The sequence below is a fragment of the Wasmannia auropunctata genome, unplaced genomic scaffold, assembly GCF_000956235.1.
Source record: "Wasmannia auropunctata unplaced genomic scaffold, wasmannia.A_1.0 LD335244.1, whole genome shotgun sequence".
Taxonomy (NCBI): domain Eukaryota; kingdom Metazoa; phylum Arthropoda; class Insecta; order Hymenoptera; family Formicidae; genus Wasmannia; species Wasmannia auropunctata.
In genome coordinates, this window is record NW_012027646.1 from 29,767 (window position 1) to 51,076 (window position 21,310).

Below are 21,310 nucleotides of genomic sequence, written 5' to 3' on the forward strand. Positions count from 1 at the left end.
GCATTTTGAGGTTAACGGGCAAAAGGCTGTCATGTCCTTTCTGGCCACACATGTTTATCCGAACTATCGGGACAAATTGAATCAGAAGTAAATACCGGAGGAAGGAAAAGATCGAAATGACAAAAATCTAATAGGAATTCGAGAGCTCAAAATTTTTAAGTTGCAATTTGAGACTTGGCCAGTCATTTGGGATTGATGAAATACGACTTGTGTTACAAGAAGCAATTCGGGCTATTCTCATCTTCTCTCATGTGTTACTTGTAAACGAAAGATTCAAGATGAGGCTGGTAAATATAATGGCTTTAATTAAAAGCTGTCATAAGTTATCATAGATAGATCTGGTATTATAGATTGCTTCTTATTCGTAGTCTGCATGTTTGACCTCTAAATTTAAAAGCTCATTATTTTGTGAGGAAAAATTAGAGATATTATTTGATAAAGAAAGGATGATATATTGTTAGATGAATAATAACATTAGCTCAATATTCAGCATCTAAAAATTATTGTATTATTTATAATATTAATTTATGGCTTTCTATTTCTAATATGATGAAAGATTACTAGACATTATTATTTAGTTCTCCGAGTTGATACATTTGTTTGAACAGACTAATTGATGACCACACATTTTTAGTACTGCCTGTCCAGCGAGCCGACAAAGCCATGCTTGGTTCTGACTTTCAAAGGAACCACCCTGATGTTGGACTGTGGCTTGAATATGCAATCCATTTTGCATTTCATGCCCTTGCCCATGGTTCCTAGCAACAAGTTCAATTCCTTGTCGACGTGGCTGCCACGCAATGACAATCAACGCAATGACAATCAGCAAGATTGGCAAATCGAGGGGGTTAGTGAGGCACACAATTTTAAAATATATTTAATCCTTTTTAACTGATAAATTATAAACTTATTAAATTATTTTAAACAGTAATTGTACAAATATATTCTTATTCTCTAGGAGCTGAAAGAATGCTGCGGTAGAGTCTTTGTGGATTCAGTTCCAGAATTCACTCCTCCTCTGGAGAAGATAATTGATTTCTCGGAGATTGATGCCATTTTAATATCTAACTACACATGCATGCTCGCGCTGCCATTCATAACGGAAGGCACAGGCTTTAAAGGTACAGCGAGTACATGTAAGATGAATATGCATACATATATTGAAAAAAATATTAAAAATTCACATTAATTCTAAGGTATAATATATGCCACCGAACCGACGTTGCAAATCGGACGGTTTTTCATGGAGGAGCTAGTGGAATTTATCGAGCGGACTCCAAAGGCGACAATGGCCAAACATTGGAAGGACATGTTACATACTTTGCCATCCCCGTTGGCTGAGATCGTTAAACCGAAATCCTGGAAGCATATTTACTCCATGTCGGCTGTGAATTCAGCGCTGTCAAACATTCAAATGGTCGGATATGATCAAAAACTAGTAAGTTGCAAATAATTAGTATTTCTTTTTATACGAAATGTCTATATCAACAATTTTTAGCAAATTTTCGTAGCAAACATGTGCGACTGGAAATATTCATTAATGCTCAGACATTCTTAAAAGAAGTCATTTTTTTTAACTCGAGATTTCTTTGCAATCTGCTATTTCGCTGATAACAATTTAATAATCATATTCGAATTATTTGTAGGATATTTACGGCGCACTAACAGTCACACCAATTAGTTCGGGCTACTGTTTAGGTAGTAGCAATTGGCTGATATCTAGCGACCATGAAAAGGTTGCTTTTGTCAGTGGCTCGTCCACTCTGACCACCCATCCGAAGCCCATGGATCAGGTCACGTTAAAGCACGCCAATCTGTTGATTTTGACGGGCTTGACACAAACGCCAACTGCTAATCCAGATACGATGCTTGGGGAATTGTGCATGACCGTCGGTAATAATCTCAATATTCGACAAATTGCGGTGCATCCAGCAAGCGAGTGATACCTTGATTCTTTGATACCGAAATCATATTTCTTAAGAGAATTACACAAACAATAAAAAATATAATTTTGCAGGATTTTTTCTGACAATCTTTGTTGGATGCATCATAATTTGATCTTCTGAACAAAAATACATTTTAGGTAATATTTTATCTCGCCACGTGAAAATGTTGCAGCTGTGACTCTCAGAGCTGGCGGATGCGTTCTGATACCTTGCTATCCCTCCGGCGTCGTGTACGATTTATTCGAGTGTCTGAGCACTCATCTGGACAAGTCCGGCTTCACGCAAGTGCCTCTATTCTTCATCTCACCGGTGGCGGAGACGTCCTTGGCTTATTCCAATATTCTGGCCGAATGGTACAATCGAATGAGATGATTCTAAAGATATTCCTGATACTGCATTCTATTTTTTTTTTAAAGCCCGTTTTACTGTGATGCTTTACTTCTAGGCTATCGACAAATAAACAAAACAAAGTTTATCTTCCAGAGGAACCGTTCCCACACGCTTTCCTCGTGAAGAACGCTCGATTGAAGCATTACACATCTACGTACGCTGAAGGATTCAGCAGTGATTACCGACAGCCCTGCGTCGTCTTCTGCGGCCATCCGAGCCTCCGGTTTGGCGATGCCGTGCATTTCGTGCAGTTATGGGGCAACAATTCCCTGCACACTGTAATCTTTACCGGTACGTATACGTAATTCTGTTCAGAAAAGAATCCAACAATTTTGCGTTTGCAATTCTATATTTAGTAAACGTAATTTTTAAAAGTAAGACAAATTTGTCAATCCACAACTCTGAATTGGTCTTTTCTAAAGGGATCTGTTCTAAAGGTTTGGTCTTCTTTATGAACGAGAAATATTACGTGATTGTTGGCTACGTACACAACCTCCTAACTAAAGTGAATCGAGAAGTCTTCTTAGAATCTTCAGATCTTTTTATCCTTAATTTAAACAAATTACGAATTTAAAAATTCATATATAGAATGAAGTATCGAACGCGAGATCTTATCACAATTACAAGACATCTCCACGCGTAGCCATGTGACATCCCGAAATAGAATAAATATTAAATATTAAAGAAATATGTGTAAAACACAATATAAACGGTTTCAAACATTTTTTCCTAACATTCCAACAATTAATACAATTTGCGTTACATTATTTTTTTAAATTGCTTCCATATATTGTATGTCACATATGATATATTGCACATATTTATTTCCATTATATATTTTATTAATATTTTCTTTGTAACATTAATTATATTTCTGTCACGTTTGGTTTTACAGAGCCTGATTTTCCGTATTTAGAAGCTCTCGCTCCTTTTCAACCATTGTCAATGAAGGCAGTGCACTGTCCCATCGACACCTCTCTGAATTTTACTCAGGCCAACAAACTGATTCGGGACTTGAAGCCGGAGCACCTTGTTATTCCGGAGGTTTACACGCAGCCCCCTGGAATGGCGCCACACAGAACGGATCTTGTCATCGAATCCATCGGGGTAGATATTCGTTTCCTATCTAATGTTTCTCGAGTTACAATTTATGTTTGCAATTTTCTATTTCGTATTCTCTCTTTGCCATATTTATAAAACGCGCTAATATAAAAAAAAAAATTCTACAAAATAACTTGCATAATCGCTTTGTTCAAGGAAAAACCCTTGATTACGTTTAAACGCGGAGAGGTGATAAAATTGCCATTAAAGCGGAAGAAGGGCCGCGTGTTCATTGAACCGGAACTAGCTGGCAGTATTGTACCGAGTGAAGTGCGACCTGGCCTGAGTCTCGCATCTGTTACCGGCGAGCTTGAGGTCAAGGACAACGTGTACACCATAAAAGTAATTATCAATACGTATACAGTAAAGATAAACATGAGTTTCATGGTCAAGATAAATATTGCGACATGATCTTTTATAAAAGATGTCTTTGTCGAAAGAGAGAAATTCAGTGGAGAGAAAAAAAAACGCAATATATTTTTGGTACTTATATATATAATATTTCACTTCTAAGTGAGTAAAATTTATAGTATGTAGAGGACAAACCGAGCGGAAAGAGGAAAATGTCGTTGGGTTCGCCCGCGCCCATCATGGAGGAAGTACTGAAGTTGCGGAAGCACGAGTACGGGAGCCTGGATCCACAAGAATTGCTGCAAAAGCTCAATCAGGAAGGCTTTCACGGAGCCAAGTTACAGCACAGTCCTACGTCTACGAGTATTCATTTGGTACGACATTAACATCTTGTTGACGATTATTTTTTTCATTATAAATATAGAAAACAATTTCTTCGATAATTACATAAAGACATAATCGATACAAAATTAAAAATTCTTTGCTTAAACTTATACATTTATGTGTCTACTTGCAGCAAGACGAGGATACTCTGATTCAGATCGGAGATAATTCTACGCACATTTTCTGCAACGGCGATCAAAAGATCCGTAAACGTCTCAGGGATATAATAATGCAGTGTCTGAAAACATTTTGAGGTACGATTTATATAGTGTTCTCTGACATTCTCTGTGAGACAATGTTTTATACTGGTATCGTATATATACATAATTTATTGTTTCAAAGCGTGTATATATTTATTTGTTCCATCATTCACTTTTATTCGATGACATTAACTTAGTATTAATTTCTAAATTGGTTATAATAAAAAAATTTTTTATTATCTTTAAGTACTTTTCAAACACAATACTTTTAGCATAAACATTTCTTAGCATACATTTGGAAATAATATAATAATGCTTTCATACATATTTCGTAAGGTTAAATTTCAGTTTCTATTGTTAAATCATTGCTAAATGATTGAAAGTTGTTAAATTTGCATTTGAATATCATTACATAATTTGTATTATAGACAATATTAAGATCTATAAATATAAGTAGTATACAATATATTAGTCTAATGTTTACATCCTAGAATGACTAATTTCTTGCTGCATTCTGAACGAACAAGAAATCTCTTATTTCATGTGCACACGTTATATATATTTTGATTCGCACACATGTTCTGTGCAAATGATCAATCAAATTATCGAGATTCTAAAATTACTTCTCGTAATAAATATTCTAAACCGCGCGCAAAATTACAGGATAGAATGTAAAATGACCAATACATTAAAGCAATATCTATAAAATTTCAATAAATTTTACTGGTATAAATCAATTCATTTTTTTTTTAAATCTCAAACATCGAAAAAAAAAAAAACATTAGGGACTTTCATCTGTTTGATATATTAACTCTAGAGAAGATAGCGATGAGTGAATTTATTCTATTTGTTAATTCTGAAGCAATTGTTGCAGAAAGATTGACGATCTGTTTCATTATCTATTCTCATTTTATAAAGAAGGAACAATATTAGCGGTTCTGCAGTACATGAATAAGTTTTACTCATCGCTAACATCAGCGGCAGACTTAAAAAATAAAGCTATTTATCTAGGATTATTAAGCGTAGTTCGCGCCACCCATTTCTTCAGCATGTTGATCTTGTTCCTTACCTCTTCCATGATTGTATTGTTGTACTCGTCGACGATGCTGTCGTGCGCGTCGATAACGGTGATGTCTTTCGACGCTACGTGGATGTCGATCTTCCTCTTGGTTGCATTCAGAGTGCAGCAACTTATTACCTAGTTAGCGGTGCCGATACCGAGCGCGACACCCGCTGCGTACGAGATGAGAAAGAAATGGAATTCCGTCGGCTGGAAGCAGTCCTCGCCGCCGGTCAACATGTGGTACCAGCGTTGCGCGCGAGTCTTCCCCCGTTTCACCAGTCGCTCGGCTTTATCCGCTTTTTTATCGACGAATCTCTCAACCTGAAATGCGATAACATTCGTTAGTCCGACTCGGCGTTAACGTCAGAGCGAAGTGTTGATAAAATTCGTGCACACAATTAATTTTATTATATGATTTTTATTGAGGGGACTATATACAAACATTATAATGGTATTGTGAGTTTTATTTGACATTAAAATTAATACCAATTTTTATTAGTTAATATTGATATTAAATTTGAATATTGCATTTAATAGGGATACTGTAAATGCAACGGTAATATAAATGACAACAACATACTAAACGCTCGTTCAGATTTTCGCACGCAAAACTTCAAAGTTATTTTTCTTTACTTCACCAAGATAGACCGAGAACGAAACCGCCGACAAAACTCGTGGCAATAAATGAATTCTTCCTCCACAGTTTTCCTACCTGTAAACAGCAAAAACATTATATGTAAAAAAAGAAAGAAAAATAATGTGAATACATGCAAAAAAAAGCATTTCTTATAAATTGTGAGCTATTAGACGGAAACGATTTGTCGTAATAATGATCTCTGTTGCAGATAATCATCTTATTGCCCCTTTGATATATATTGATTTTAACAAGTTAAAAAAAATCGCGAGCTTTTAATCTAATTCTTTAACTCGAATCCATGGAAACTACAAAATGTTTGCAGCAATCTTGAACACTTGTCTCACCTTATCCATGAAATTTGGCCCTTCGCCGGTAATCTTCTCCTCCACCTTATCCGTTATTTTCTCAGCTTTACTCATGACCTTATCCCAATTAACTTTTATGTAACCCTGCTGCGCAGCGATTTGCAGCATGATAATCCCACCGCCGACCGCGCAGGCCGCCACCTTCCCGATTTTCATAGTGATGAATCCAGTTACCCTGAGAGTTATAAAACCATGCAATTAATATGTATGTACGAAGGACTGTGCCTGATGACTTAGCGTAGAAATATTCAGAAAATGAACGATTGTAAGGGTACTATTACATTTATCCGTTTTCTGTCGTGTGAAAAATTTTTCAAATCTGTTGATTAGCTGCAAGAGAAGTTGTCGGATATATCTCTATATCCTGTAGCCAATCAATAGGCTTGAAATGCTTTGTCGTGCGACAAAGATGGACAGATGTAATATTAAGTCTATGGCACATAGAAAAACGTGAAACAGTAAGCAAATCGGCCAATCACAGTAGAAAACGTAAGGCAATCATCTTACGTTCTCTAACTGTGATTGCCCAATTCACTTACTGTTTTTACATTTTTTTATGTGCCATGGGCTTCAGCCTAAGTCCTGCAAAATAGCGTACCATCCCGACGTGCTGCCAATGATAATCTGTTTGGTCGCTGAAGATTTGCTCACGTCACCCATGATTTTCTCTAAGAAAGATTTGGCTTCTTGCGAGGCATCTATACTGTAGGCTTCTTTGTTTGCGTCTTCTTTACTTTTCTTGGCTGTACTGGCTGTAGGCATCTTGGTGCTGAAAAAAGAAATTATGCGTTGAAGAACTTATATCTATGAAAGAGCGACACGACGATTTGCACAACATTGCTTTATAATTTCAAGGTCGGGATGTGGCTCTAAAAAAGCTCGTACCACACAAATTCCACACTTAAATACGAAAGTTAAATTAAAGTATAGGCGTGTGACAGAAATGAGTATCGATGAAGAAAGGTATTTTACATACCTGAAATATACGAAAAAATGACGAAAATGACAGATTTCCGATTACTCCTAATAACAGCTGATAACGAATTCGTTAACAAATTATTCAGCGATCGTGTAACAACGAGATCATGTGAGAAAACAAGACAATCTTACTGTCGTCACTCTACACAGATCTATGCGACGCAAGCAAACGTAAATATATCGATGATGAAATTTCGGAAGGAAATCGCGTCGTTTTCGGAAAATCGAAGAGAAAGAGAGAGAGAGATGGAAAAATGTAGAACATCAACCTTGGAGAGCCACCGGAAATTCCCAATAGACTGAGACACTCGGCGAATTCTAGAGGAAAAACTACGTTAAGCCGTTACTCCGCTTACAAGGAAACAAAGAAACTCTACCGTTTGAAGAATTTTCTTATTCTCGTGCGGAAGAAGGCACCTCTGCTCGGCATTGTCGAGCGTGTATTCTTAGGTGTACGATGAGATTGCCTTGCGGATTACGAACGTTCTGCGCGACTTTTCGACGACGTAACGAGACGACGAGACTCACCTATTTGGCGAAGGATTTTCGGATGGCCGGTGACGGACGCGACGAATCGACGTCGAGCAGCCCCGTCGCAGATCGAACGTAAAACGTAACTTGACGTAAACACCGTAGGTATGCGTAATTTGAAGGAAGCCAGACGGCTCCCGAGACGGATCGTTTCAGTTGCACCTTCTGCACTTTGCTCCTCTTTGTATGTATCTCTTTCTCTTTTTCTCTTGCTCTTTGAAACGTATGCTTCTTTTCTGCATATGCAGTATATTCGGATCTATTTTTTATATGGTCTTTTCTACGCGCTCGAGTTCGAATATTTAATCTCATTTTATTTTTATTTTTAGTCACTTTAACTTTTATATCTATCAATTAAATTTCTCATCGTACAATTTTTGTATTTTCTGTATTTCTGTACTTTTCGTCATATGTAATATTTATTGTTAATTTCCGTCAGCCGAATATTATTGTTAAATAGTTATAATATATTAGTTTAATAAATCGCTGGGCCACATGGACCGGTGAACTTACCGACGTGTCTGACTGGTCAGATACGTGCGGCCTGACAAATCAGACACGTCGGTAAGTTCACCGATCTATGTGACCCAGCGATTCGTTGAACCTCACTGTCATACATTATTAAGTACATCAAGATGAGGCACGCCCGATCGTCGCGACGTGATTGGTTCCTTCAATTTGAAATTTCTCAAGATCGCAATTGCGTGATTTGCGCGCCCAAAACGTTCTAGAAGCTTCTAAACAGTCGACATACGATGGGACGACATGGGACGATGCGGTCGTGTCCAAGTGTATCTCTGTATCTCTCGCTATTGTTGTCGTTTAAGAGAGTATCTCGCGTGTGAATACAGTAGTCAGTAGTGTGTACGCGATGGAAATACTGCAGTTATGGAATACAGTGACGGAATGCAGTGAAGGAATGCAGTGAAGGAATACAGTAACGGAATGCAGTGACGGAATGCAGTGAAGGAATGCAGTGAAGGAATGCAGTGAAGGAATACAGTGACGGAATGCAGTGACGGATGCAGTGAAGGATGCAGTGAAGGAATGCAGTGACGGAATGCAGTGAAGGAATGCAGTGAAGGAATGCAGTGAAGGAATACAGTGAAGGAAATATGAATGCAGTGATAGAATACATGTGAATCACAAGTACTTTGTGTGGTGCGTCCGCGTACGTTGGAGTACCAGCGATCCGGAGCTCCTGATGTACTCCGTGGAGCGTCGAACCGCTGCTCTAGCCCGGATATTTTGGATATATTTTGTTCTAAATACAGCCAGGAATGCCAGGATACGTGTGCAAGGATCATCGCCAGGTGGTTTATTCATGTATCGATAATCAGGGATTAATATCTGCGATTTCGCCGAGCTGTCCCAACACTGTTTTCAACACAAGAAAGAACCGCGTACGTTGAACACTGTGTTCCGTTAATTCGCGATTCGGTGGCGAATTTTGACATTTTCATGTCTTGGGGTGCCGATCCGATGGAAAATCCGACGTCGGATATGGTTTTTTGAGAGATAAGGCGACAGATTCGTCAAGTGCGATTCGCGCGATCATAGTGACGCTTAGCTAAATGTTACTATTCAATGCAATATGGCAACTGCACGACAGTTTTATTAGGTAGTTTCACGCGATCGTATCACCCACGTCACCCACAGCGGATCTGCCGCGAAACGAAAACGCGATATCGATATTACCGACTCTCGAATTAGTTGCATATGGTAAATAGCGTTCCTATGGTAATAGTATAGTTATTTGAGATCGTCGGTGACCTATAGTAATTCACCTCGAAAACTATTAATATACACATATATGTACTTACATACATCAGTTTGCTTCTCCACATAACAATTAAAAAGTCTGCGCAATCTAATCATATTTTATCGCATTTGTAGCATCCAAATCCGCCGCGTGTCCGAAACTCAAGATGGCGGCGGAGTCACGTGGTGCGAGCAGAGATGCCGGCCGCTCGGTCCCGGTCGCTTGTGTGGTGGCATCGGTGATCAGTTCATACGTCCGCCGCCGGCGTAGTCGCTGTTGTCGCCGCTCGTCGTCGCCGCTCGGCTCGGCCGCTATCTCGTCCGATAACTCGCGATGCGGTGACGGCGCCGCGGGAGTCGCGGGACTGACTTCGCGTATGATCTCGCGCGCGCGCGCGCGACTTCCTCGTCGACGCTGCTGGTGGTTTCGTCGGAGCCGTCGTCGCGTCGTCGTCGTCGCGGTGCGTGCGTGCGTGGATTCCCGTCTCGCGCCGGCCGCGGATGTGTGACGCGCGTTTCTCCTCACCGGGACCGAGAGCGTAAAAAAAAAATGGCACAGGACACCGACGACATCAACCTCACGCCGCAGGAGTTGCAGACGCTGTCGGAGCTGGACAGGTAATTGATTGGATACCCAACCGGGCCCCGCGCGCGCGCGCGCCCTCCGTTCCGTCGGCGCGACGGAGTCACGTCCACGTACTATAACCTAGAAAATCCCTCGTTTGACAGGCGCGCTCGTGCGCAACCTACTGACACCGTTTTCGCGCTTCCGACTGTACCACATTCCGCGGACACATGCTGCGCGGAATCTCTCGCGACGCGTGGCCGAAAAACCGCGACTCGCAGGTCGCCGTACGAGCGCGTCTCGACGCGTGAATATTTATTCATCGCCGGCACGGTTGTCGATGGTTCGTCGATGGCGAGATATGACGTAAATACGCACCGTCGGCGGACCCGCGCGCGCGGGTCTCTCCGGACCGGGCCGGAATGCGCGCGTATATCGTACAAACGCGACAAATGCAATGTAACTAAAAGCACTTTCTCTCTCTCTTGCACGCAACACAGTCGACAGTTCGGCTTTCTCAAGCTGAACTCTCCGGAGCAGGCGAAGAAGAAGGCCCTGGTGGTGCGTGCCATCAAGTACCTGGAGCGTATGCTGGTTCAGGCCCAAGCGGAGAAGCAGCGCAGGAAAGCCGATAGTACAAAATCGTGCCCAGATGACGCCAAGGAGAACGAGGATGAGGACAAGGGGATAAGCATCGATCCCAAGACGTACTGCAAGCTGGGACACTTTCATCTACTCCTAGAAGATTACAGCAAAGGTATAGCCCTTCTTCCTGTGTCGTTCTCCCCACGAAAAAGCCTGGAATGTTGCATGTCTATTCGAAATGCTGGCCAGTATGATTCAGTTCATTGATTAGAAACGTTCTCTCAAGCAAACGTGACTATCTTCTTTAATTTTTCTCTATCCTGAGTAAACATTTGTCTGTATAAATCAAATAGTGAGACGTGTTAAGGAATTCAAGTCAGTCATATCAAACTAGAGGCTGTTGACATTTCAGGTTGACAAATGGTGACAGGATTTCCTATGGCGTCGAATCAAATTCCATCAATTTACATGTTTTCCGTCACTTTAACATCTCACGTTGAATGAAATGATTTTTATTTTATTCATATAACCGGAGCAAACTCGTGCTGACGAGATTTTTTTCTTCCTGTTACAGCTATGTCGGCGTATCAGAAATTCTACTCTTTAAAAGGCGACTACTGGAAGGATGCTTCGTTTCTATACGGGCTGGGTCTTGTTTACTTTCACTTCAATGCCTTCCAATGGTGAGTGCGAATAATTTTTTTTATTGTTTAATCATATGTGCTCTTCAAAAAGGAATGATGAATTCTGTTACGAAAATTTCAATACGTGAGTAATTCCCACCTGTCAGTAATATGAATTAAATAAGGTGAAATAAAATTAGTTGTTACGTAATTACTTGAAAATGAATAATAAATTGATAAACTTCATTAAATTAATATTTATAATTAGTAAAATCAACTTTATCAAAAGCTAACGTCTGTTTCATTAAACAGATATATATATATTCGATAGTTTTTAATTGGAACTTTATTATGAGTTATTAAAAATATTAAATTCCAAGTCTGAAGTAGAATATTAATCACAAAATCGAAGTAAAACTAATTGGCAATTATGATCTTATCTGTTCTAAAGTTTGACGAGAAACTTTTTTTTTTATTGGAAGACTTATTAAATATAGTCTCTTAAATATTTTTATTGATGAAAGGTTTCGTATTTATTGATGTCCTAAGTTTTTCGTTAAAATTACTAAGATAGTTTTAGAAGATTCCGTGTTCTCGTTTCATTTAAGAAATGGAAAGTGGTAGCTAGAACGAACATCTGTACGAAACTGTGGGCGTGTATAACGCTCGGTTTTACTTCTCGCGTGTAATTCTAAACGTAGAGCAGGGTCCGCGCGGTCAAGTCAGTCGGCTAGGTCCTAGGCGAGCTGTAAAGGGCGAAGGGCCCGAACGGCGAACATGGCGCCGACGGAAAAAATTCCGCAATCTCTCTCGCTCGCAGGAGTTGCTCGCCTTGAGAAGGGGGCGTCGGCCCTTGCACGACGTATACACACGCAGGGTTCATCGTTCCCGTGTGCATCCTCTTTCTCTCGCTCTCTCTCTCTTTCTCTCCGTGCATCCTCTATTTATTTTTTAATTTCGTATCGCACACGTGACACCGCGTCGCTCGGCGATAAGCCGGCGAGCTGCCCTTCCTGACGTCGATAAGATGCGTAAATCGTGGGGGGGGGGGGGTCGGTAAGTCGCAAGCATTCGCTGCATATATTCGGTTCATCGAGAAAGCTCCTGTAATATCAGCGGTTAATATTTGCTTATTTTACCGCGCCACATTTTACGATCACAAAAAATTTAAGATTTATATTAATAATAAATTAATTCTTAGTCATAATGTTTCTAATTACATTTAATTAATACGATTTTGGATGCGTGGCGAAGAAAAATTCTCGCATAATAATTGTATTCCTGTAACAAAATTATTTTCTGCTACAACTGTGTAAATATTATAGATTATACATATAAAGGAATATATATCATATTTTATATTATTGTATGAAAAGTATTTCGATGCGTAGCAAATTATATCATAAATGAAATATTCAGTGGAAAAGAGAAAATTTATTTGAATATATAATGATTTGATTCGTGGATTTTTCAATGTATAAAGATATGCGAGATGCATATTAAAATACATAAAAAAAATATTAATATATTTAATACATTTTTCATGCCGCGATTTTTATGATGGCATTTTTTTTATACGGTCGATAATTACTCTTCCATAATGACGCGATTCTTGGGGTCTCGGTGGCCCGGCAGATGTCTCTCGCGGCGCGCAAGCGACTCGACGACGTGCCTACGTGCCGGATGGCAGCGCGGTCATGGCGACGCCGCCGCCGTCGTCGCCGTCTGATTGGCGCAGGGAGCGCGGGGAGCGGGTCGCGGAGGGTGATAATAGGCCAAATATGCACGTCTCTCGTGGAACCGAAATAGAATTTCAGGAGCGCCGTATATACGTAACTCCAGCCATGACGGCGGCGTCGACGGCGGGGGCGGCGGTGGCGGCAGGGCCGCTATGTGTAAACAAACTCCGGCGGCGAAATTCGCTCACGAATTCCGCGTGTCCGAACCGTGCGATCTTATCGCGCACGAAATATCCGCGACTCGGAATCCGCGAGAGAATACATCGTGGAAACAGGGGCAGCCTTCTCCCTCCTCCCTCCGGTCGATGCATGCATATTACATGATTGTTTATAATCGATGTCTCGGCGACTCTCGGCGGAACGGATTTGACTGGAGGTAACTGATGCCGAGAATCCAAAACTTGACTGGCGCTAAATCGGAGTAAATAAAAGCGACACAACATAAATTAAACTATTGCGCTATTTATATTACTGTCGTATTTATTTACTGTCGTAAATGTAACATAAATATAAAACATGGAAAGAATATCATAGCGAATTTTTAATATCTTCGCATTGCGATTAAATTTTTTAATGCAGCGTAACGCGTCTTTTGATTTAATCTTTTACTGGCAATATATATATGTATATATAAAGTATCCTGTGATATTTTAAGAATTTACATACATAATATATACAATATTTTAAATTATTTATATTACGTATAATATATATAATATATATTTATAATATTGTATATTTTATGTGTGTAAATTCTTAAAATGTCACAAGACATTTCTGATCTCTTTTACATGTAATTTTACAATATAAATAATTTATAGTTTGTATATATTTTGTATTTAATTTCTATACATAATTTTATATGCATAATTTTTTTTGTAAATGTAAATACTATCATACGTAAATGATTGAAATATTATCACAGGAAATTTTATTTTATTTTTTTTTAAACATTGTGATTTTCTACATACATTTTTTGACGCAAGGCAGCTTGTTTTTTTCTACACAACGTGCAACGTCCGCGTTGTCCATACGTGTTGCATTCTTGTTCTTTTTTTTTCGCTTGCCGCATTCCTCGCGTTCCGCATGAATAATAACGCGCGCAAATTTGTAAATTGGGTCGGCTTCGCTTAACTACACCTAATTGCCAACGCGCCGAAAATAGCCCGCGATTTACCCGGAAGATCGCGCGGGCGGGTATGTATCGGACAAACCGTTTCGCGTGCATTTGCACATTCGTCACCCTTTCCACCGTGCGCGATTGCGACTCGGGTTTCGAAACCCGCGCGTTTTCCTCAATAAAAGAATTGCGTTTCTCGATTGCGAGACAAAGCCTTACGGCACACGTTGCAATTTTTCGTATCTAGATCGAACGCGCTCTAGTGAATTACTAGAAATTCTGCTGCGCTGTTCCAGTAATTGACGCAATTCTAGTAATTCATTAGATTGAATGCGATCTAGCATGAAAAATCATGTGCCGCAGGCTTAATACAAGAAATCAATTAATAATAATGCCGTAATTTCATGATCGGGCTAGTCGGATGTCGTAAAGCCGAAGGCTTTAATTACTTCATTCAAGGATACGCATAAATAATTGCAATTAGCGTAAATCGCGAATATTAGATTATTCGTTCCTAGATACAGCTTGCTCTTGTGTAAAAATTTTTTTTGCATCTGAATCTTCCCGCTTACGTTTTTTCCAAACTGAGGTAAAGGAAAGTTTTTGTTAATCTTCTCAGATTATTTGTTGCTTTAGAGAGATGATTCATCCGGAGATGATTTATTTTACTTTAATTTTCAAGCACAATCAGACGGCGATTAAAATGAAAATTCAAAACGGATGTCCAAATGTACCTGGATGTAACGCGATTATTCTTAGAACTCTGGAATATCTCTCCGTGATGGACCGGAAAAGCTCCGGAGGAGCTCTTTTCTCGTCTCGAGCGAGGCGGCGCGGTCGCCCTCGGATCGGTGCGTTCGCGGGGATAAGAGTTGCGTTTGCGGTCGCGGGACACCGGTGTGCGGTGTGCACAGGGCCGCCGTCGAACACGTGCACACGTCGGGAAGAGAGAAGAACCGCCGTAAAATCGATCGTTCGTTCGTTCGTTCGTCCATTAGTTTGTTCGCTCGCTCGCTCGCTCGCTCGCTGCTACCACGACGCATAGAGATGCGTCGCGCGTGACCCAGCGGCGCTTCGCCATGGCGGACGACGCACACCACCGACGGTCGTTCCGTCCCGCACCCGAAAAGCCGAACGGTACGCCCCGGGCTAAAATCCCCTCTTGCCTTCCTCCTCCCCTCTCCCCTACCCCTCCTCTCCTCTTCCCGCTCCTCTCCCTCGACCGACCCTTGCGACGCGCGATCGTCTCTCCCTCGCCGCGCGCACACCCGCGTCCCCGCGCGCGAATATTCGCCCCGGAATCGGCGAAGCTTGCTCTCTCGCGCGAACTTGGCCCGGATTCGATTGGCGCGAAATCGCGAGAATTATAAAATTTTCTTTTATTCGAATAAGTCGCTGTTTAAACATTCAAAATTATTTATTTGTGTATACGTTGAAGACGGAGTCACGTGGGGACGCGATGTTGTCGGAGGAGATAGCCGGATATCTTTGTTTTATCTGTTCCGGCTATTGTATTTTTTTTTTTTTTTTGTTAGCCATGTCATTATATTTCCGGGAGCGGAATTTGCGCGTGAATAGGACATGCGAAACACGCGGCGTGGCGGCGTGTGAATCAGCTTTAGGGTGATGCTGCGTCTCGGTTTTGAGCCCCGAGGGTAACAGGGAGGGACAAAACCACTCGCGTTGGTAGAAGGGTTGTGTCACGCGTGCGGCGTTAGAGAATATCCTTTTCTACGATTTACGCACGCATACTGTATTTAATTAGAACTCCTCAGTCTAATAATTCGAGCTCATTAATCTTATTCTACGAATTTCGAAAATTTTAGAAGCGTATCATTTTTTAAAATAATTCTGAAATGATTCTTAAATATATTTTTAATTTTATTTTACAATACAATTTCGTGCAACATTGAAAAAAAGAATTGCAAAATCCTTTTTAAAAGAATATGACAAATGGGCTCATACGAACAATTTTTTTTCATTCACAGAGACGTTCTAATATTTCACGAATTGTAAAAAGAATCTTAATCCTTAAATTATTTTCAAATAAGTTTAATTTTACTTTTATTTTGCAATTATATACAATACAATATCGTGCAATGTCGAAAAGAGTTGTAAGAGTCTTATATCAAAGATTGAGATGATAAGTAAGCTCAAATTATATTTTTTGTTTATACAGACACACTAACGGTTAACTTTTCCAATTAAAATGCAACCGATAAGATTTTATTATATTTGTTTGATCAATATCTATAAACATCCTGCACGTACTATCGAGTTAGATCCGTGCACGTCATATTGAATATGACGTGCACGGAAAATTTTTTAATTAATAATTGTCTAAAATAATTCATTATTTTCTCCGCGCGTCCCGAATGACGCTAAAAATAGCAGAGAATCGATTGGAAGAGAGGGGGGAGGGGACGGGGAAACGATAGCGACTAATTACCAATTCAAACGATCCCGTTACGAAGTCCGGTCGGCAATCGGCGACCGCCTACGAACGTATATTCAATTCTCTTTCAACCCTTTCGTCCGGCTGATGGAGGGCGGGCGAAATACAAAGCGCTACATGCGCAATTTTATTTTACATACGCGTATGCGTGCGTAAAAATCGCGTGCGTCCGCGTACACGCATCTCTTTCGGGATAAAGGGACGGGAACAAAGACACGAAGAAAAGTGCTCTGGTGCGACGTACAATAGCAAATTCATTACCGAGAGAAGTGAGGAGGAGAGGGGGGGGAGAACTAACCCTCTCGTTCGTAGCTTCTCGTTAAACGGGAACCAGTGCTCGTTCGCGCCGTTCGAAAACTTTATTTTCACGCGTTGAAACCACGGCACGCCACGGTAGCGCAGAGATTGGCAATGTATATCGTCTCTCACTCAGCAGGTACCATAAATATTTTTTTTTTGTTACGCCCTTACAACCGGACTTTTTGCTTGAAATCCCCAGCTTGTTGCCGCGTCAGTCGTAACTTCACGCAGTGTATAAAAAGAAAGGTGTAATATTTAACCCCTGGCGGAGATGTCGTAAATTTTTCTTTACAGTCGCGATAATCGTTTGGAAATTCTACTTCAAGGCGCGTTAGCGCTCCCAGCTTCGCAAGAGCGTGTAAATCGTAATATTATTTTATCTTCTCGTAAATTCTTTATTCCTTCGATACCGTGGAGATACTTTGTTTTAGTGTGTTAACGAGTTTGCGCCACACAATGGACAAACATAATAAATTTCTTCTATTTTTCTCTTTCCTTTTTTTTTCTATACGACTACGATTTTCATTTACAGCGACACGCACACATCACGACGTGAAAAGCTAAATAAAATTTATGTCGCATTGCCGAAATTTAAGCGATTCTCCATAGTTTTTATTCAGCGCGACGCAAGGCTGGGACTAACACGGCAAAACAAATTTTTTTCGAGTCGTGAAAACAGAAATTATATTCGAAAACTTCGTAGGATTCATGGTGACCTCCGCAATTCTTTGTCCGTCGAGTTGGCACGGTGGAACCTTCACACGTTAATGCCATTATCCGAATGTTCTATTATCCTAAGAGAATATCCCTTTGTACAATATTTGCTCGGCTGGAGCACAAATATTTTGCGCAACGTTTACCTCTCCTAAAAATAAAAATGCGCTCCCGCCGTCTTCTGCGTCACGCTTGAATAAAAGGGCCTTAGGTCGCTCCGAAACGAAATAAAAATTCATTCCGGGATCAAACCCTTATGAATTTACTGGAAACTCTCGCGGAACGGGGGGGACACACACGTCGCGGACAAAGAGCCGTCTATAAGCACGGAAACAAAGTTTTTGAACCTATGACCTTCTTTTTTTTCTTGTCGTCGAAATACGTCTGATACTTTTGTATGGCGACCTACTTCGGCCGCGGAGGGAACGGCTTGTAGCGCGAGTGCTTCTTGCGCGGATATCTGGTTTCGTGATTTTCGACGAGTTTTCGCGCACGTGTTTGCGAGCTCTGTCGCAAACGGGTGCAACCACCACCACTACCACCACCACCACCACTGCCGCCGCGGGGAAACGGATTGTGCACCCTGCAGAGCGAGAGTGCAGGGCGAGGTGCAAGGTGCATGCGAGCTCTGACCCAGATCGCGCGGTCGATATTTCCTGGCCCAGATCCGCTTCTTGAGATTAAATATTTTTTCCACGCAAGCCCACGACGAGGACGCTGAACGACCAACGATTGATCGTCGAGATTTTTTTTTATTCATTAACACCTAGCTAGCTGGACCCGACTCGACGTTTCGTAATTAACATAGTGTGATTTTCTACGTTTTTTTTTTGAGATTTTTCCGTAGGTACGATTCCCCTCGAATGCCTGCAAATCGATTGCCGCGTCGGGTCATGTTGACAAGATCGAAATAAGGACGTAATCGTTTTATTCGTGAGAATTTCTGAAGGAAAACCAGTAGGAATAATATTACGCGCGATAACATTTTGATTAGAATAATCAATCGATCAGTACCCCTTTTTTCTTGTCACTTAAGGCGCAGCGATACTATCCGAGCAATATGTCAGGGTACGCGTCATCCGATACAAATGTCGACACATTTCGCGCCGAATATGATTATTGCGGATGAATTAAACACGATGTTTGGTGGCCGATACGGCCAACGACGGCGGTGATAACGGCGACGACGAGGACGACGGCGACGGCGACGACGGCGCGAGTCGCCTCGCCGGCGGCGTTCGTCACTTCGCGCGTCGTTCGGCGAGGTCATGGTCAGGCAGCGTGCTGAAACCGAGAGTCAACAAACTCTGGCGGCGGCTCGCTGGCGAACGAACGAACGAGCGAGCGAGCGAGCGACCAGTCAGCCAGCTATCCGACCGGACAGTTAACCAACCCACCAAACGTAACCCCGACCACAGAGGCTGGTTCTTCGGCCGAGTCAGTAGCGGATTTTGCTTCTGCCTCTCTTTCTCTCTCTCTTTTACCGTCCCTCCTTTCCCTCCACTCCCCTTCCGTCCCACCGGCACGTCCATCTAAAAATAATTCGCGATCATTATTTATAGCTCGCCTCTCTTGCGTGACGCTTCCTCGCGACAGGTTCACGATCGACGTCAACGAACCGCGACGATTCCCGAAAGTCCAGGTTTCCTGACAATCTATAATCCCTGTTGTTAGGCCTTCGTCAATCGGCAAGTGTATTCAAAAGCATTTTGGCTCAATTCTTACGCACAGTCGTGTGAAATATTATTTTTATACGTAATATAAATCATTTTTATTATATATTTATAAATTTAAATACGCATATGCATATTTAGTTAAAATTATTGCATACTGCTTTTTGTCGTATTTTTGCTGCGAAATATCGAAATCGATGATGACTTTAATACAAAATTAATGAAGATGAAAATAAATTCGGTTGATTTATCAAATTAACACATAATAATTAAAATATAAGGATGCATTATAATGATTGCATAGGAGGAAATTCAGGAATTAAATTTTTTCGACAGTGAAATATCTTTGTGGAAATGTATTAAGTGTGTATAAAGATACTTTCAATTTATTTTTGCGATTCATAATCGGATTATATTTTTTATTTGAAAATAGGGTAAGGTGGTACAATTTCGAATATGATACAACTTTGTACGACATAAGATTTGAATTTAACATGAAAATTAGATTTATGTCTTATGTCATACAGAGATTCAAATTTGGTAAATGATCTCATTGTGTGGAGGGTATTAAACCACATAATGAGATCATTTGCCAAATTTGAATCTCGAAAATTAGATTCAAATCTTATGCCGTACAGAATTGTACCATGTTCGAAATTGTACCTACCTTACCCTGTCTTTTAATAACTGGCAATCAATTAAATGAGAGATTAAGATTGAAATCGGAGACGTTCGCTCGTCATCTTAAAATCACACTTCTCGTCTGTGACATCGATATTTGACGATGAATATTAAATAGAAAAGGGATGGAGGTACCTTGTGATATCCACGGGGGAATCACATTGCGACATATTTAATGTCGTTTATATTATTGAATTTCATATATTTGAAGTCAGCTTATACTTGCAGATCGAACAGGACTCGCGTCACATTTAAATATTCGTGCATCGCGATTCACAATTGCGTCTAACAGCCCGACAACTGTAAACGTTTGTGCAACATGTTGATGAAAACATATGGTTAAAAGTTAAGTGACAGGTAAACGACAGATCATACGGTATTAAATACTGGTCGCGAGGAGAAAGAGAAAAAAAACGATAGACTTTGAACTTTTTAAACAGCAGGGATGACGCGCGAGGATGATGCTGAGGTATGACGCGTTCGCCCGGAAAATCGTCTAACTTCAGTCGCGAGGGCATAAACGACGCGGAGTGTTCACGCGTAACTAAGTCGAAGCCGGGACGAACGAGCGGGTTTATCGACATTGCAACCCATGACGTCGTCGTCGTCGTCGTCGTCGTTGACGACGGCGACGGCGGCTACGGCGGCATCGCTCGGGACCCTCGTCCGCGTCCGGCGCGAGTCGTGACGTCAACGGACCGCGAGTCGGACAGCGAATCGCGGTGCTCCACGTCATCGCGTGCCTCCGCTGGCGCGCGCGTTTGCTCGCGCATTCGCTCGCTCGCTCGCCCGCTGCCTCGGCTGCTTCATATCTCGCGCGCGGCAGAGACAGCGGCGAGTTACGTGACGTCACGGTGAAGTCTGGGGACGGTGCGCCGCGCGCGCGGAGGTGAACGACCTCGCGAACTGAGTTCAATACACCACGACGACCATACAGAGAGGGAGAGAAAGAGAGAGAGAGAGAGAGAGAGAGAGAGAGAGAGAGAGAGAGAGAGAGAGAGGGAGATATACAAGAAATTCTATTTAAATGAAAATTTAGAAACATATAATTAGTTGTTACGATTCATCGCTTTGCTCAATTATAATGTAAACTAATACAGAACTTTTTGACAAGTAGCTAAATTCTTGTTTCTTAATAAAAATTAAAG

General features: G+C 41.1%; 3 protein-coding genes across 8 annotated transcripts in view; 2 read left to right on the forward strand and 1 right to left on the reverse strand.

The window, feature by feature from the left end:
• Positions 1–11: 11 nt before the first annotated feature.
• Positions 12–4,615, forward strand: LOC105457367 (integrator complex subunit 9). The gene is made up of 11 exons (XM_011701988.1): positions 12–287; positions 635–847; positions 959–1,121; positions 1,197–1,438; positions 1,647–1,893; positions 2,119–2,299; positions 2,392–2,627; positions 3,232–3,443; positions 3,594–3,779; positions 3,968–4,162; positions 4,306–4,615. Exons 1-11 carry the CDS (start codon positions 279–281, stop codon positions 4,423–4,425), a joined length of 2,004 nt encoding a protein of 667 aa, XP_011700290.1. The 5' UTR covers positions 12–278; the 3' UTR covers positions 4,426–4,615.
• LOC105457366 (FUN14 domain-containing protein 1-like) lies at positions 4,484–8,247 on the reverse strand. Of its 5 annotated transcripts, XR_975381.1 has the most exons (5): positions 7,793–7,927; positions 7,036–7,206; positions 6,417–6,612; positions 6,016–6,147; positions 5,664–5,756 (listed from the first exon to the last, which is right to left on the reverse strand). XR_975381.1 is itself a non-coding variant. In XM_011701985.1 (4 exons), the coding sequence occupies exons 2-4, from the start codon at positions 7,197–7,199 to the stop codon at positions 5,571–5,573; spliced, it is 546 nt and encodes a 181-aa protein (XP_011700287.1). In that variant the 5' UTR covers positions 7,200–7,206; positions 7,944–8,247; the 3' UTR covers positions 4,484–5,570. The 5 variants fall into 5 exon arrangements, 4 of the variants coding, with proteins under 4 accessions (XP_011700287.1, XP_011700286.1, XP_011700288.1 ...); XM_011701985.1 differs by lacking the exons at positions 6,016–6,147; positions 7,793–7,927 and adding an exon at positions 7,944–8,247 and having other exon boundaries at positions 4,484–5,756; XM_011701984.1 differs by lacking the exon at positions 6,016–6,147 and having other exon boundaries at positions 4,484–5,756; positions 7,793–7,926.
• Positions 8,248–9,854: 1,607 nt separating this feature from the next.
• LOC105457369 (histone demethylase UTY-like) overlaps positions 9,855–21,310 on the forward strand; it is a 64,840-nt gene continuing 53,384 nt past the window's right edge. For both annotated transcript variants that reach the window (XM_011701991.1, XM_011701992.1), the window contains exons 1-3: positions 9,855–10,325; positions 10,773–11,029; positions 11,432–11,540. In XM_011701991.1, coding sequence (XP_011700293.1) covers positions 10,258–10,325; positions 10,773–11,029; positions 11,432–11,540 — 434 coding nt within the window. In that variant the 5' untranslated portion in view covers positions 9,855–10,257. The remainder of the gene's footprint in view (positions 10,326–10,772; positions 11,030–11,431; positions 11,541–21,310) is intronic.